This window comes from Mchenga conophoros, linkage group LG1 (genome assembly GCF_057382185.1).
Source record: "Mchenga conophoros isolate Kocher_MC1m ecotype Shallow Benthic linkage group LG1, M_conophoros_male_GT1.1, whole genome shotgun sequence".
Classification (NCBI taxonomy): Eukaryota; Metazoa; Chordata; class Actinopteri; order Cichliformes; family Cichlidae; genus Mchenga; species Mchenga conophoros.
Genome location: NC_140526.1, coordinates 19,612,128 through 19,626,136, shown reverse-complemented (window position 1 = coordinate 19,626,136; position 14,009 = coordinate 19,612,128). Strand labels below are relative to the sequence as shown.

Genomic DNA, 14,009 nt, shown 5'->3' with positions numbered 1-14,009 from the left:
TTTAATCTACCGAGTATAAGAGGTTAACCTCGGCTAAGGGTTGAACAGATTATCTTCAGCCTCGTTTCTTGATTTAATGCGTCTTTCCATCAGTATTATTACGCTTGTTTTTTGTTTTTTTTTTACATTTTTAATCTCACTTATAGGAAAAAATTGAGTCCATAAAAAATTTGGTTGATTTTGTGAATAAAATATTTCGTAACTTTCAGAGGTCTTCACCACCATCCATTAGTCGCGTATTTACTCTCTGTAATTCGTTTGGGGGGCAACTGGGAGCGATGCTGGTTCATTTCGGGGGACACTCACCTCTGTTTTCTCTCTGAAATGCTTTCCCACTCACCTTCTTTCAGCCTTCCTTCAGGAGGGTTTGCGCTCCTTGCACTCATCCTGGGCTTTCGGTCATGCCTCCATTTGTTATCGTTTCGTGTTCCCATCACTTCAGCTTATCGAGTCGCTCTCTCCAATTATTCAGACTCATGTAAACGTGTGTGACCCTGCAGAGTCCTGGGCTCTCTCCGTCCAACAGAGGGAGCTCCATGAAAACATTTGAAGTGTTGAAGTGGCGGCTACACGTTTGTCACACCGTCTCCCCGGTATGCCTTATCTTCCGTTCACTGCGCTCTGTGAAAAGGTGAGACGACAGGCTGAGAATGGGATGTTTTGACTCCATTAATCAATGTCACAGTTTCGGAGCCGTCCTCTTTGATGTGAAACAGACACTTGGAGAGTGTCGCCCATGCTGTGAGAAAAAGAGTGATGTGCTGATGGAGAAAAAGCATCCTGCGGGGATTTGCAAATTATGGACCTACATCTGTCTCAAACTCCTTTGTGCTGTCAAGAGGCCCGCGTTATGAAATCTGAAATTCACGCCTCTTCAGTAAGCCCTGCTAGATACACTTTCTCCCCCCACGCCGTTTCTTCACATTTCCGCCAAACTTAATGAGCAGATAATCGTAAATAAGCACCTCATTCACCCACAAACTGCTGAGTGAGTGACGTCACATTTAAGTATGACGGTCTATTTGTTGTGGATGTGTTAATACGCGTGGATTTTCTTTAAATCCTTTAGTTTTCCCAGATAGGGCCTCTTTCGGCTAATTGGAGGATGTATATTGGCCGGTTTTGAAGGAGGCGCTGGAAGGAATTATCACCTACAGGACAAATCTGTGCCAACAATACCCCGCACGCAGGAACAATTGCTCCAGTGCGCATTTGCATGACATCTCAGGCCGTGGGGAGGTTGTGTTAGGCAAATAGGACTACATGGTGACTGTGAGGCGAAAGGTGGTGCGACACTTTAATGTCACTTAGGAAAAGGTTAATGACGGTGTAAGTGTGAGGTTATGGTGTGCTTTATGTATGAGGGGTTGTTTTGTTGACTGTGGGATCCGAGAGACAGAGTTAACCTTTAATCTGAGCCGAAGCAAGGCGCTTAAAGGGCTCAGAAAGACCGATATTTGCACATTTACAACTGCAAGACAACAGGGCAAACTCCGTTTGCGGCGAAGGAGCAAGCGATAAGCTCCAGAAACTAATGGACCCTGTTGCGAGACTGGTTTACCCAACAAATATGTTGGCTATTACGCTTTAGTAACTCTCTGTTTCCCTGAAGGGCCCATTTATATTAACTATATAAACTTGGCATAGCTTTTACATGCTGAATTGTTATTACCATTGAGTAATACTACACTTGTGACTATCATAACAATCCATTTCAGACTTTCTCGAGTATGAGCGTGGTCTATTTGTACATGTAACAGGATGAATTAGTGTAGAAAAGCGTCAGCTGTTGGTGAGTGAGAACACTGGAAACTGAGTGCACCGGGAGTGTGAGGTGGGTGGGGTGGATGTGTTCCTCCTCCTTAACACGTATGGCTTTATGTAAATGCTTGAATTTATTTTTCAAAAGGACAGCCCTTTTCTTTACCCAATGAAAATGAACCGCTGCTGACACCTGGCTATAAACCCAGGAAGGAGTCCAAAATCTCAATCAGAACTGTGCTGAAAAAACCCAGAGAGGCGCAGGCAGGCAAGACGAGCGCAGAGACGGCCGCGATGACTTCCAGTAAGATCGAGATCCCGGGAGAGGTGAAGAGCGACCCCGCTGCTCTCATGGCATCGCTCCAGCTGATGCCCTCACCGGTGCCCAACCCGGAGATCAAGTATACCAAGGTCTGTGTCTCTCCACAAACCGCCGCCGACCGAGCAGAGTTTATTTTACGCGTAACGACTCACAGCCTGTACGCGCAGATCTTAAACCTAAACTTGGAAATCTTTAGAAGTAAAGCGAGTTTGTGAGTCAGCAGCTGGAGCTTCAGTGTCAGAGCGTGTGGCTGAAAGCAGACTAGAGGTGATGAAAAATGATCCAGCAGAACTTTAGAGCTTTAAACCTGGCGCGCTGCAACTTTTAATTAGATTGTTTTTCCGCTCGCACGCGCTCAGAGATGATCATTAAATCTTAAACAATCCGTGCGCGACTCACTGAAGCGGTGACGAGCGTGTGGCTGATAAAACACGTTTTATTAATATTTTTAGATTGTTGTGTTCTCTAGATAGGCCCATCGCTTCGTGCGTTTTGAAACACAACTGGTTTCCTAACACAGTTCAGCCTTTTTGTTCTTAAAAAAAATTAAACATGGTTAATTGGCCTGGTTTTGCTTGTAGTTAAAAGTGCGCATGGTGCACAACGGCTATGATTTTAAGTAGACGCCAACAACGTATTAACAAAGGGCGTGTCATAGTTTGACCGTGTTTTAAGAAGTGCACCACATGCTAAACTTTTACAACACTGAGTCACGTGGCCAATTTTTTCCGCCGTTTTAATGTAGTTTTTATATTTATTCCATCTGGAATACATTATCCCTAATATCACAGGCCAACCTCATTCCAGGTTACAGCGTGGGAAAACAATTTATAAAATATACTTTAAAGGGGTATAAAATAATGATACTGGGAGACTTGAACCATGTATTGAACCACTGGTTTTTATTTAGTCTATTTTTATTTTCCTTCCTATGTGTTCTCGTCATATTCACTGAGTCGATTTACTGTTATTATTACGGCCCAGGATCATATTAGGCATCAGCTAAAAAGAAAAAAAAAACCGCAACCAAAATAGTTTCTACCTGATCTTTAAGCATTTTTCTATTAATGACATGAGTGATGGCAGCACACTCAGGTCAAATGTTTCCGTTTCTTTTATCTAAGAACAACATATTTAGTGAGGAAATAGTTTAGAATTAAAATTTATTTAAAATATATTTTCTATTGTTCTTTCCTTTTTCTTTTCTTTCTTTTTAAAGATATATATATATATATATATATATATATATATATATATATATATATATATATATATATATATATATATATATATATATATGGTGAATTGCTTAATCCTGCTTGAATAAATAGATGTCTCTTAAAAAAACAAAACAAAAAAACATTAATTAATCGGATGATGTCACTTTAAGCCTCTGGGATTTGAAAGTGAGTCATAAGTGATGAGTCACATGAAAAACTGGCATGATATGAGTTGTTTTGATTTGGTTTGATGTCTAGATTATCTTCATTCTTTCAGTTTTATTTTTTATTCATGCTTATGTTGCTGCACTTTTAGGTAAATTCACAGTATCAGTAGCAGAGGTTTGATCATCAGTCTGAGCAGCCTGATTGTGTCTTGCTGCACTTTGTCGCTACTAAAACAGTCTTTTAGCTGCAGAACAAGTGTTTTTATGATTGTAAGATTAAAGGGCATCTCGTGCAGAGGACAGGCTGATGATAATGTGGTGGAAGTTCATTTGCTTTTATAATTGCTCTGCGTTAACACATACCTCAGTGTTTTAAGTGCAAAGGGCACACTACTGCTGCCCTGTAAAGACAATGGTGTGTGTTGTCCTGCTAAAAGCTTTTCATTCCCTCTCAGTGCAGAATGTTAGTTAAAGGAGTGGAAACAACAGTGTACAGGAGGAAATTTAGGAAGCGACTTGGTGAATTAACCCCCAGGAATTTGGATCATCCAGTCCCTGATGGTTTGGTGGACATAGGGGGCAGAAGGGCCCTGATTTATGGGCACCCCTGGCGTGGACTCTCCTCACACCCTGTTCCTGTTCTCCTCCCTGCTGACTGCAAAGGAATCAGCCCACATTGTTCACTGATGCAGTCCTTTTCCCTCAAATATGATTTTTAAACACATTTTCTGCAACATAAAGGCATCTGAAACTTTTTCCAACTTAATGAGAATTCAAAAACTTTAATCAAACTTTGATCGCAGTGACTTTTCTTTGCTTTGCAATGCAAAGATCAGATGACTCCGGAAGCAGAGATATGCTGATCCATTATCGTGCTTCAACAGATCTATAACAGGGAAGCATTTGATTAAAACAAAAGGGATAGTTCAGCCAAGGTTTGCCCCTTGTCCTTTTCACCAAGTAACAAACCACTCACAGTGAAATTGTGTGATCGTATCAAGATATCTTCCTGCTTGGATGCAAATCATATTAAAGTGGCATTTATAGTTTTTTAATACCTTCAGGAGACTTTGTAGTTTTAATAAATACTCTAAAACCTTGAAAAGAAAGCATACCCCCTCCCATCCTCTACCCCCACATTTCTATTATTAAAAGGATCCAACAGCTGGGTTACAAGACAGAAAGAGTTTAAAGCCTGATATTACCACAACGGAAGCCATAAATAAGAGGACGATGATAGCTATTTATTGACATTTTCCACTTGTGCCAGAAGTGGAGAGGAGAAAGACTGATAAATAATTAAGGAGAAAGTATCCCTGCTCTTTGTTGTGGTTTTTCACACTGTTGAGTGGTAATGACTTGTTAAAACAGACACTCGGTGGGACAAATTTAACAAGAAAGGCCCAGCTTTGTTTCTTCTGCTGTGGATGAAGAGTCTATAAAATGTTTTTACATGTGGTGAGAAGAGAGGATTTAGAGGTATTTTACGACATTTTTATTTAGTTATTCTTAAACGTTTGCACATGTCTTGTCTTTCTGATATTATAGAGACTTTATTAGAGACTAGAAACTACAAGAATGCTCCACAAATGTTAATATTAAGCTTCTGATAAAAATGCACTTTTGTATTTGTGTTCATAGCACAAATAAAGTGAGAACGCATCTGAAGAATTGACAAGGACCAGATTCAGTGGCCTTGTTCACCGTCTGAGTTACAGATCTCTTAATCTAATCAAGTTATAAATTTTCATTGTTGCTTTACTCGTGGTGGCATTAGTGCACTTTCACCATAGGAACCTGTGCAGAGCCCCTCTGATGAAGACCCATGAATTTGTAAAGCAGTCTATGCACAGACATCCACTCAGTGTGGATGAATAAGAGACTCCATCAATCTGTCACTGATTGAGATAGTACAGATGGAGGCTTGGGGCTCCCCGATGCTAGGTGCTGTCCACCGGGGTGTAAATTATGACCCTGCCTCACTGTGTGGGTTAGTGGCCCTGCCTTGCCAGAGTCTGACCTGCAGTTCTGGAGTTTTTCACTTCAAAACCACCATCTTACCGCGATCAAGATCAAACAGAGGCAAAGTTAGTGGATACTGTGCAACTAAATGATTTATCACAACGAGCACAGCAAGATCCCCTCCCTCCTTTCTGTGCCTTTGCTTTCACAATCTCCTCGTTCGCACACACATGGCTGCGTACTCTCTAAAACACATCTCTTTGATTGTGACAGGGTAAGTGTGCACCGCCATTAATGTGTCCATTGGTGTGAAATGCCTGCTTGTGCAGCGAGTGTAAATTATCATCTTAGCAGACACGTCAACATCATGTCCCCTGTCTCTTAATCACTTTTTAAGGAAGAGCAGTGACAGCAAGGTTACCCTGTTAACTTCCCATACCTTCAGTCTGCGGCCCTCCTGACAAGAAAACGTGTAAATCCTTACGGTGTCATTATGAAAAACACTTGGCTTCATAAATCTGTTGGAATGGGCTCTTTTTCGCCGGCGAGCACAACACGACACAGCAGAGACCGCTTTTCTAGATGTTTATTTGTCCGTGGAAAAAAAGCATGACATTTCTTTATAAATTACTTCCTCCTTGTCCAGTGATCCCATGAGTGAAACTATGTTAAAACGTTCTTTAAAACCTCCCTTGACCTGAAATATAAAGAGTGGTTAAGTACACAGGAAACCCATCAAACCTCAAATGGTAGAAAAAACACCACGAGTGAGAGGAGAGGTCAGTTTTATTGTTGATTCATGGAAATTAAGCCGCACATGGTCTCGAGGTTTTTTTTCTTTGTTTTATTTTGCTCTGTCTTTCATTAGGACTGCAGATTAAGCTCTTCTAGGTTTTGCAGTAAATAATATTCATATTGAGTCTGATAAAAATTGAGCGTTAGTGTTGGGATTCATTGCCGGCCGAATAAATCTGCCCAGAAACGTTGTCACACTGGCACCAGCATCACTTCTGGGGATGTTATTAGAAAGGTGTGCGTTGTGTTAAGCTTGTTTCTTGCTTAACGTTGTTGTCAGGACAAACAGCCTTTATCAGTTGCCTACTCAAATTGACAAGACAAAGGCGTTTGCCAGGCAGTGACAATGAGGCCGCCCTCGCCAAACCCGAGAGGGCAGGGTGGCATTGTCTCTGGGTGTGTGAATGAAAAACATGAAGGCTCCACGGTGTCAGACATGTGGAGAGGAGTAGGAGAAAAAAAAAGAAAAAAAGAAAATACCAGCTGGTCTCCACTTTCACATGCTCTCCACTCACTTGTAACAGTAGTAATTATAAGAGTTTTGAACGCCATCCAAAACCAGAAAGGAAATAGAGGTCCTGTGATAGGGGAGGATATGAAACTTCCTGCGCAGACGAGTGTTGCAGGTGCCCGTAGGATTCATCTGGCTGTGGAATCTTGGCGTGTTGTGTGTAAACACACACGTATGTAAACCTTCACACACACACGCGCGCGCACACACACACAGACGCCCCTAAACCCCCGCGCCCCCTCTGTCCAACCGACGAGAAACGAGTAGCCTTACATATTCTTTCAGCATGTGAGCTGTGAGAAGAAGCAAAGAGCCAAACAGATGTTTTGTTGGCTGCATGAAGTATTTTGGCATTTCATACTTCCCGTTACAGTTCACTCCGAAAAAATGAATCGACACAAATACCGCACAAAGTTTTTATTAACGTGGAAAAAAAAGAAGGAAAAAAAGGAAAAGTCGGTATCGTTTACATTTTAAACTTTGTGTAACATGAACAAATCCTGATTTTAACGTTAATTTATTTGTTGTTGTTTTTTGTAATTACAGAAAATTAAAGCTGAATTGAAAAAAATACAATCTTAAATTGTAGTTGTTTATATTGTGCCTCATCTTTTTGTGATCCCCATCCCTCGCAGGCTCGTACCGGATGATGGGACCGGCGATTTTTATAGAAAAGCAAGAGATTTGCTAAATGTTTGCAGCTGCTCTGTGACCCATGCAGAAAGCCCTGACCTATAGGCTTACTCATCCACATCAGGCCTCCTCGTTATTATTCAAGCAACATATATTGGACTCAGTTTTAATCCTCTCTCCCATTTGTATAAAAAGCTGCAGAACTAGATCTTTAAAGAGTTTTTCATACCTCTAGTTTAAAATGAAATATAGAGTAAATAAAACCTGGGATTATTTGTATCCATATTAATTATTTTCTTTCATCTTGCGTGCACTTTTGGGATTTTAGGGCCTGAATGGCAGCACAGACTTTCATAAACATGAACCTATCATGTGAAGTGATAGTAACGACCCCGCAGGGAATGGGAAAGAAAACACAATTAGTCATTTGAAAATGTGAACCCTTGCACTTGCTTTTTCATCCTTGCGTTCTTTGCCCCTCGTCCAAATGATCCTAAAAGCAATTTTAAGAAACCTTGAGAGTTGATTTACGACTCCAGCCTGTCATCTTAATCAAGTCTCTCAATGGAACGAGACAAAAGTCTAACACCAGTCCGAGCCCAGCGAGAGGGCTGAGCCAAACGGCGTCTGACAGTTGTCCTTTTCTGGCTGTGATTTAGGTGGGGCCTGCTCCACTGTTGTCGTGCTTCATCCGTTCTCCTTTAGCAGCATCTTGTGAGAGGGGTTACGCCATGCATAAAGCTACCCATGGTCTGCATTCTTGCTCGGACTGTTGAGGCTGTCAGGGGGCTCCTCTGATTTAGGGCGCCCCACTTCAGTGGCCCCTATAAATTTAAAAACTAATTCAGTGCTCTACAGGACTTTTTGTTTTTGTAGCTGGCCCTCTGCTCCTTATTGTTACTGACAATTTTATGAAGTGCTCTTAATGAGCAGCAGATTAAAGGTGGCCTCTGATGGTAGGCGCCTGAGAATACCAGGCTGGTAGAGGGAGAAGTTACTCAGGCCTTTGTGTGGGGGACGGTTTGGGGGTAAGCAGTGCAAAGGAATGATAGGAAAATGATCGTGTACTGTATTTTTTTGCCTTGTGAAGTGGTACATGGAGATACTGAACACCTTAAACACGTGAATGCGAGGTAATCAGATGCAGAGTCCACATTATGAGCCAGTGAGCCGTGGGAATGATACGGAGGAGGGATTGAGGGAGGGAGGGGGGCAGAGTGATGTGTTTTTACTGTGACTCCAACGGTTTTCAGGAACTTCGGCATTTTATACCAGCCCGAAAGTAAACACAGCTAACACTTTACAGCCAATTAAATAGTACTTAAAGCCTGGCGTTTATGGAGGTAAACATGTTGGAGAGTTTAGGGAGGCTACAGCCAGTGGGATACTTGAACCCTGCTCTCAGGTTTGCTCTCAGTACATCAGAACTCCTCTAAAGTAGAAGGAGGGTAAGAGCGAATATATACACAGAGGGATTTGTGCCAGCAGATGTTCTCCTTGCACTCTATCTATCAGGCAGACTGACAGCCATTAAAAACAGTGTGAGTAAGTCAGCCTAATGAATCCAAACATGTCAGCGGGGAAGGAGGTTTTTGTCGCTGACCTAATATGCTGGAGGTACGTTTAAAATTACATATGACACATACATGTACTTCTGTGTCATAACTCTCAGTTTTGGAGTTGTGTAAACATTTATTTTTCTTTTTGCTCGGCAAAGATGTTGCATATGTCTCGTGTTGGAATCCAAGGACTTGCTGTTTAACGGAAGACTTGCTTTAACGCATCACAGAAACCAAGTGCAGCACGTGTTTTATGATCTCGTAAACGAGCAGCGATGTTGTGAAACGTGTGTCTGTGTGCTTGGGGGGTGGGGGGGCGGATTGTGTAGGTGGGTGGGGGTCGAGTGTGTGATTGGGATTTATCTGTACCCCCACATCCACCCACCCCCTTTGTCTGGATGGTGGAGCACTCCCTAGAGAGCAATGCTGAACAGACAGGAATCTGTGTCCAGATTTCCAGAGATTCTCCCTGGACGTGTCGCTGCGTGAGAGCTGTTTTTCTTTCGCAGTCCACAAACACATAGCTGCAGCAAAATGGTGAAATGAACGCATTACTTAATATAATATAAATATTTTTAAATAAAAAAAAAGAGCAGCCATTGTTGCACGCTCATGCTTAGCATGTTTGGAAACTGCCTTTTCAGGCTTTCAGTGCTACGTGTGAAAAGGATACATTCCAATAATAATTTTGCCTATTTAATGAATTTAAAATGGGTTATATCTCTTACTAAAATGCCCAAATTATCTTCTTCTTTTTTTGCAGATCTTCATCAACAATGAATGGCAGGACTCTGTTAGTGGAAAGGTCTTCCCTGTCTACAACCCGGCTACTGGAGAGCAGATCTGTGAAGTCCAGGAAGCAGACAAGGTAAATGTTATACAATGTTTTATGGTGGAGTATTATTATAAGTATTACATTACATAAGTATAGTTAAACCAAGTAAATGGTTAAAGTCATTACTGTTGATGGATGTAGAAGTTTTTATTGGTAAAACTAATTTTTAACTTGTTCATGTTGGACTAGCGTGCAGGCTTAAACAACAAAAGCAAGCGTTTAGTGGATGTTAGACAATATACAAGATAAAAAAAGATAAAAAAGACAGAAAAGATAAAGGCAGAACTACACACACACACACACACACACACACACACACACACACACACACACACACACACACACACACACAGGTGGGAGGGTAACCCAAGTGAACCTCATGGGGTGGGGCAGATGATCCCAAAGGACAGAAAGCAACATGAGCAGAAAGTAAAACCTCAACAAGACCCTTGATGTTCAGCAGATACATTCACATGATGTGCAAACACAGAAGAGATAAATGCAGCTAGAAATAACAAATTATTCTTAAAGTTTTTCTTAATTCATTTGCTCCATATTTTTATTCTTGGGCTTTAAAAGAGTAGCTTTAAATTATTCATAGTTCAGTGTTATCTTTATTAATCATATACTTGGCCTTGCTCCATTCCCTTAGTTCATCAGTTTAGCCCCTCCCACTTAAAGCCAGTTTTCTTTTGATTGGCTGTCTCTCACAAACAGCGGGTTTGAACAGCTGCCAGCGTGGCCTCTGTACTCACAGTACAGTACTTTGAGATGAAAACGTTAGGATGCCCTCTCTTTCTCTTTCTCATCACACAGAGCCAAGAGTTAAAAAAAAAAAAAAAGCTGGTGTAAACTGAGCATGCAGTGAGGTCTGGAGTTTCTGGCTCACAGGGATTACTTTTATACATGATGACCTAATTTTCTGAAACTTAAGCCATGTTTAAAGTGAGCATGTAACAGTATATATATTTGAAAAGCATAATGGAGCTACCTTAAATACATGTAGTACACTAAAAAGAATAATGAATTTCTCTGTACTTAGGTTTCAGCGCTGGAGAGTCTAACAATGAAAGGTGGGGGGGGGGGGGGGGGGGGGGGGTTACCCATAATCAGGAAACATATCACTTCATTTGCATCGCAAAGATTTAAAAAAGTCACACTTTAGGGTTAAAGTTGAGACTTTCTGTGTATCTTAGTGAGTGCCCTGTAAAAGGTTAACCATCTTTTTATTGGATAGGGCAGTGCAGAGAGTAGGAAAGTGGGGAGAGAGTGAAAACATGCAGGAAATGGTCTGTAATGAACTCCAACTCTGGCTCCTGCAGTAAGGACGCTATCCTTTGGTACATGCGTTGCATGCTTAAACAGGTATAGCAATAGTGTTGGCCTGGAGTCTAGTCTTTAGCCGTCATACATGAGTGAAATAGCTGGATCTGAAATATTAAAGAAAAGCAAAAGCACAATATGAGACAAATCATCTTCAGCATTCAGCATATACACTTCTATGTCAGATGTAGGCCTGCTAAAATGCAGAGACAGATCATGAAGTGACATGTTTTTTTTCCCCTGTAGGCTGACATTGATAAAGCCGTGCAGGCAGCTCGCCTGGCCTTTTCTTTGGGCTCTGTGTGGCGAAGGATGGATGCTTCAGAGAGGGGTCGACTGCTGTCCAAACTGGCTGACCTGGTGGAGAGGGACAGTGTCTACCTAGCAGTAAGTGGACAAATACTGGGAATGTTCTCTTATTTTTCCTCACATGTTATTAAATGCATTTTATGCCTTTTGGAAAGAAGGATCTACAGTTGCTTTTGTGCTTGATAGTACAAATACATGCAAATTCTATTTATCCCCTTCGTATATTTTATTTATATTGTCTCTGTATTTATATATGTGTGTGTGTGTGTGTGTGTGTGTGTGTGTGTGTGTGTGTGTGTGTGTGTGTGTGTGTGTGTGTGTGTATATATATATAATATTCTGTAACTCTGTAACTTCTGTCGGTGCTGTGCTTTTTTGGAAATCGAATTTCCCAGAGGAACCCACCCGAGGGATTAATAAAGTTCTATCTTATCTTATCTTATCTTATCTTATCTTATCTTATCTTATCTTATCTTAAATGTCCTAAAGCGAGCATATTACTGCCGTATTTGTAGTTAAGTGTTATCTTAGTGTCACATTTCACCCATGGGTGCGTGTAAAAGATAGAAAACAGTATGGAAATATGTGAAGATCAAAAGGTTATATCACATATTTGTCCCTCGTCTCTCTTCAGACTATTGAGTCACTGGACAGTGGAAAGCCTTTCCTGCCCACTCTGTTTGTGGACCTCCAAGGAACCATAAAGACACTGAGATACTTTGCTGGATATGCCGACAAGATCCATGGTACTTCCATTCCAATGGGTAAGAGCCATTTGGACTGAGAGAGATGAAGGGTACTAGCAGTTAAAGAAAGGATTAGTCAGATGGTATTAAAGAAAGAGCCAGGTTTGTGTTTTTGTGTTTGTTCCTCTGACTTTTTGGTACCAAAAAACAAACAAAAAACGCAACAACACTCAACTGAAATTGCAAACTTAACATATATGATTAGTCAGGATTTAAAAACTGAAGCATGTGTGGAAGATCTTTAAATCTACTTCTTTCTTCTAATGGCCAGCAGGGGGCGACTCCTCTGGTTGCAAAAAGAAGACTGACTGTATAGAAGTGTATGAGAAAGATCACTTTCTTTCTGATCTGCTCTTTGACCTCAGTAAACACTTTCCTTGATTAATAAACCAGTTAAACGCTTAAAGATTGCAACATGATGTTTATTTTGTCATTTTTAGTTCCCATTTAGAGAAAATCTATGATAATGAAAGATATGCCTTAGGGCGTGGCAACCTGTAGTTGATAAATCAATTCAATATGAATGCAACACGTCGCTCTTTGCATCAGCTTGAAGTTTCAATACAGAATTCCTCAAACAATTGTTGATGTTACACTGTGCACATTTTTTACACAGTCTGTCATTCAGATTTAATGTGTCAAACCTCTTAGACAATAGTTAGCTGTTTGTTGTGAGAAGTGAGCAGCTGAAAGTAACTTTAAATTCTCCACTAACTCTACTGAGAGCTTTAGCAGGCACGGTTTTATTCTGAGACCCGTTTGGTATCAGTAAAAGGTTTTAATTGTTATTGTGCATTACTGGGGTGTCAGGAAAATGAAATTAAAATAAAACAAAATAAAAAAATAGTTCCCTGACCTGGAAAATCAATACGATCGCTCTTTGAAGTCTGTTGATCAACTTTACTTTTATTATTGTTACATGTGCTAATTGAATTTGGGATATATTATTATATTGACTGTGTTCCACACAAAGTGACCTAGATTAGTAAGTTATTATATAATTTACAACCAGTGCCTGATAACAAATGCAGCAAATTGGTGTTTATTTTTTTAATAAATATTTTTATTGAGCGACAAATGTACATAAGTTTAAAATGACAATACAATCTGTTCCCCTGACATATTTGTTAGTTTTTCTTACATGAACAGATACAATAATACACACACACACACACACAGTCACACCCACGCTTATATAAAATTGAGAAAAACAAACAAAACAAAAAAACCCAAAAAACCCCAAAAACTAAGAAGAAACCCAAAACACACAAAAAAAAAAAAGGGGGGGGGGGGAGAGAGATGATATTAATCAGCTGGTAGAACGTTTAATGACTTGCAATAGTTTGAATAGCAAACCCTGTACAATACACAGGACGTACTATAACGGACATTGGATACTGCTTTCTCCCATTGCTGATCCGAAAAAATTACTCCTAACTCCCGCTCCCAAGCCCTCCTAATTTTAACAACTGAATGGACATGTAAATCCATAAGTTGTTTATATATTAAAGATATAATTGACTTCTTATTGGGTTTAAGGGATAAGAATTCCTCCCAAGGCTGGACATTTGGAAGAAGAGGGTTGGACGGGAAGAGAGCAGAAGTGCAATGCCGTGCCTGAAAATAACGGAATAGATTGGTAGCCGGAAGATTTGTTTCTGAACACAGGTCTAAAAAAGTTAAGAAAGTGCCATCTTTATAGAGATCCTTAAAAGTATTAATACCATGACGCTTCCACTGTACATAGGTACCAAAATCGGTGTTTATTATATACAACAAGCAGCTATAAACATGATTTTAAAACACTCAGAACAATAAAATAAAAAAAATCTTTGTAGCCTCCGTTAATCTTTTCCTACGCTGACT

The 14,009-nt window shown here is 40.5% G+C and overlaps 1 protein-coding gene across 1 annotated transcript in view; it reads left to right on the top strand.

Moving 5' to 3' along the window:
- Positions 1 to 1,964: 1,964 nt before the first annotated feature.
- aldh1a2 (aldehyde dehydrogenase 1 family, member A2) overlaps positions 1,965 to 14,009 on the top strand; it is a 28,390-nt gene continuing 16,345 nt past the window's right edge. The window contains exons 1-4 of the mRNA XM_085269402.1: positions 1,965 to 2,172; positions 9,694 to 9,798; positions 11,335 to 11,475; positions 12,032 to 12,161. Coding sequence (XP_085125528.1) covers positions 2,056 to 2,172; positions 9,694 to 9,798; positions 11,335 to 11,475; positions 12,032 to 12,161 — 493 coding nt within the window. The 5' untranslated portion in view covers positions 1,965 to 2,055. The remainder of the gene's footprint in view (positions 2,173 to 9,693; positions 9,799 to 11,334; positions 11,476 to 12,031; positions 12,162 to 14,009) is intronic.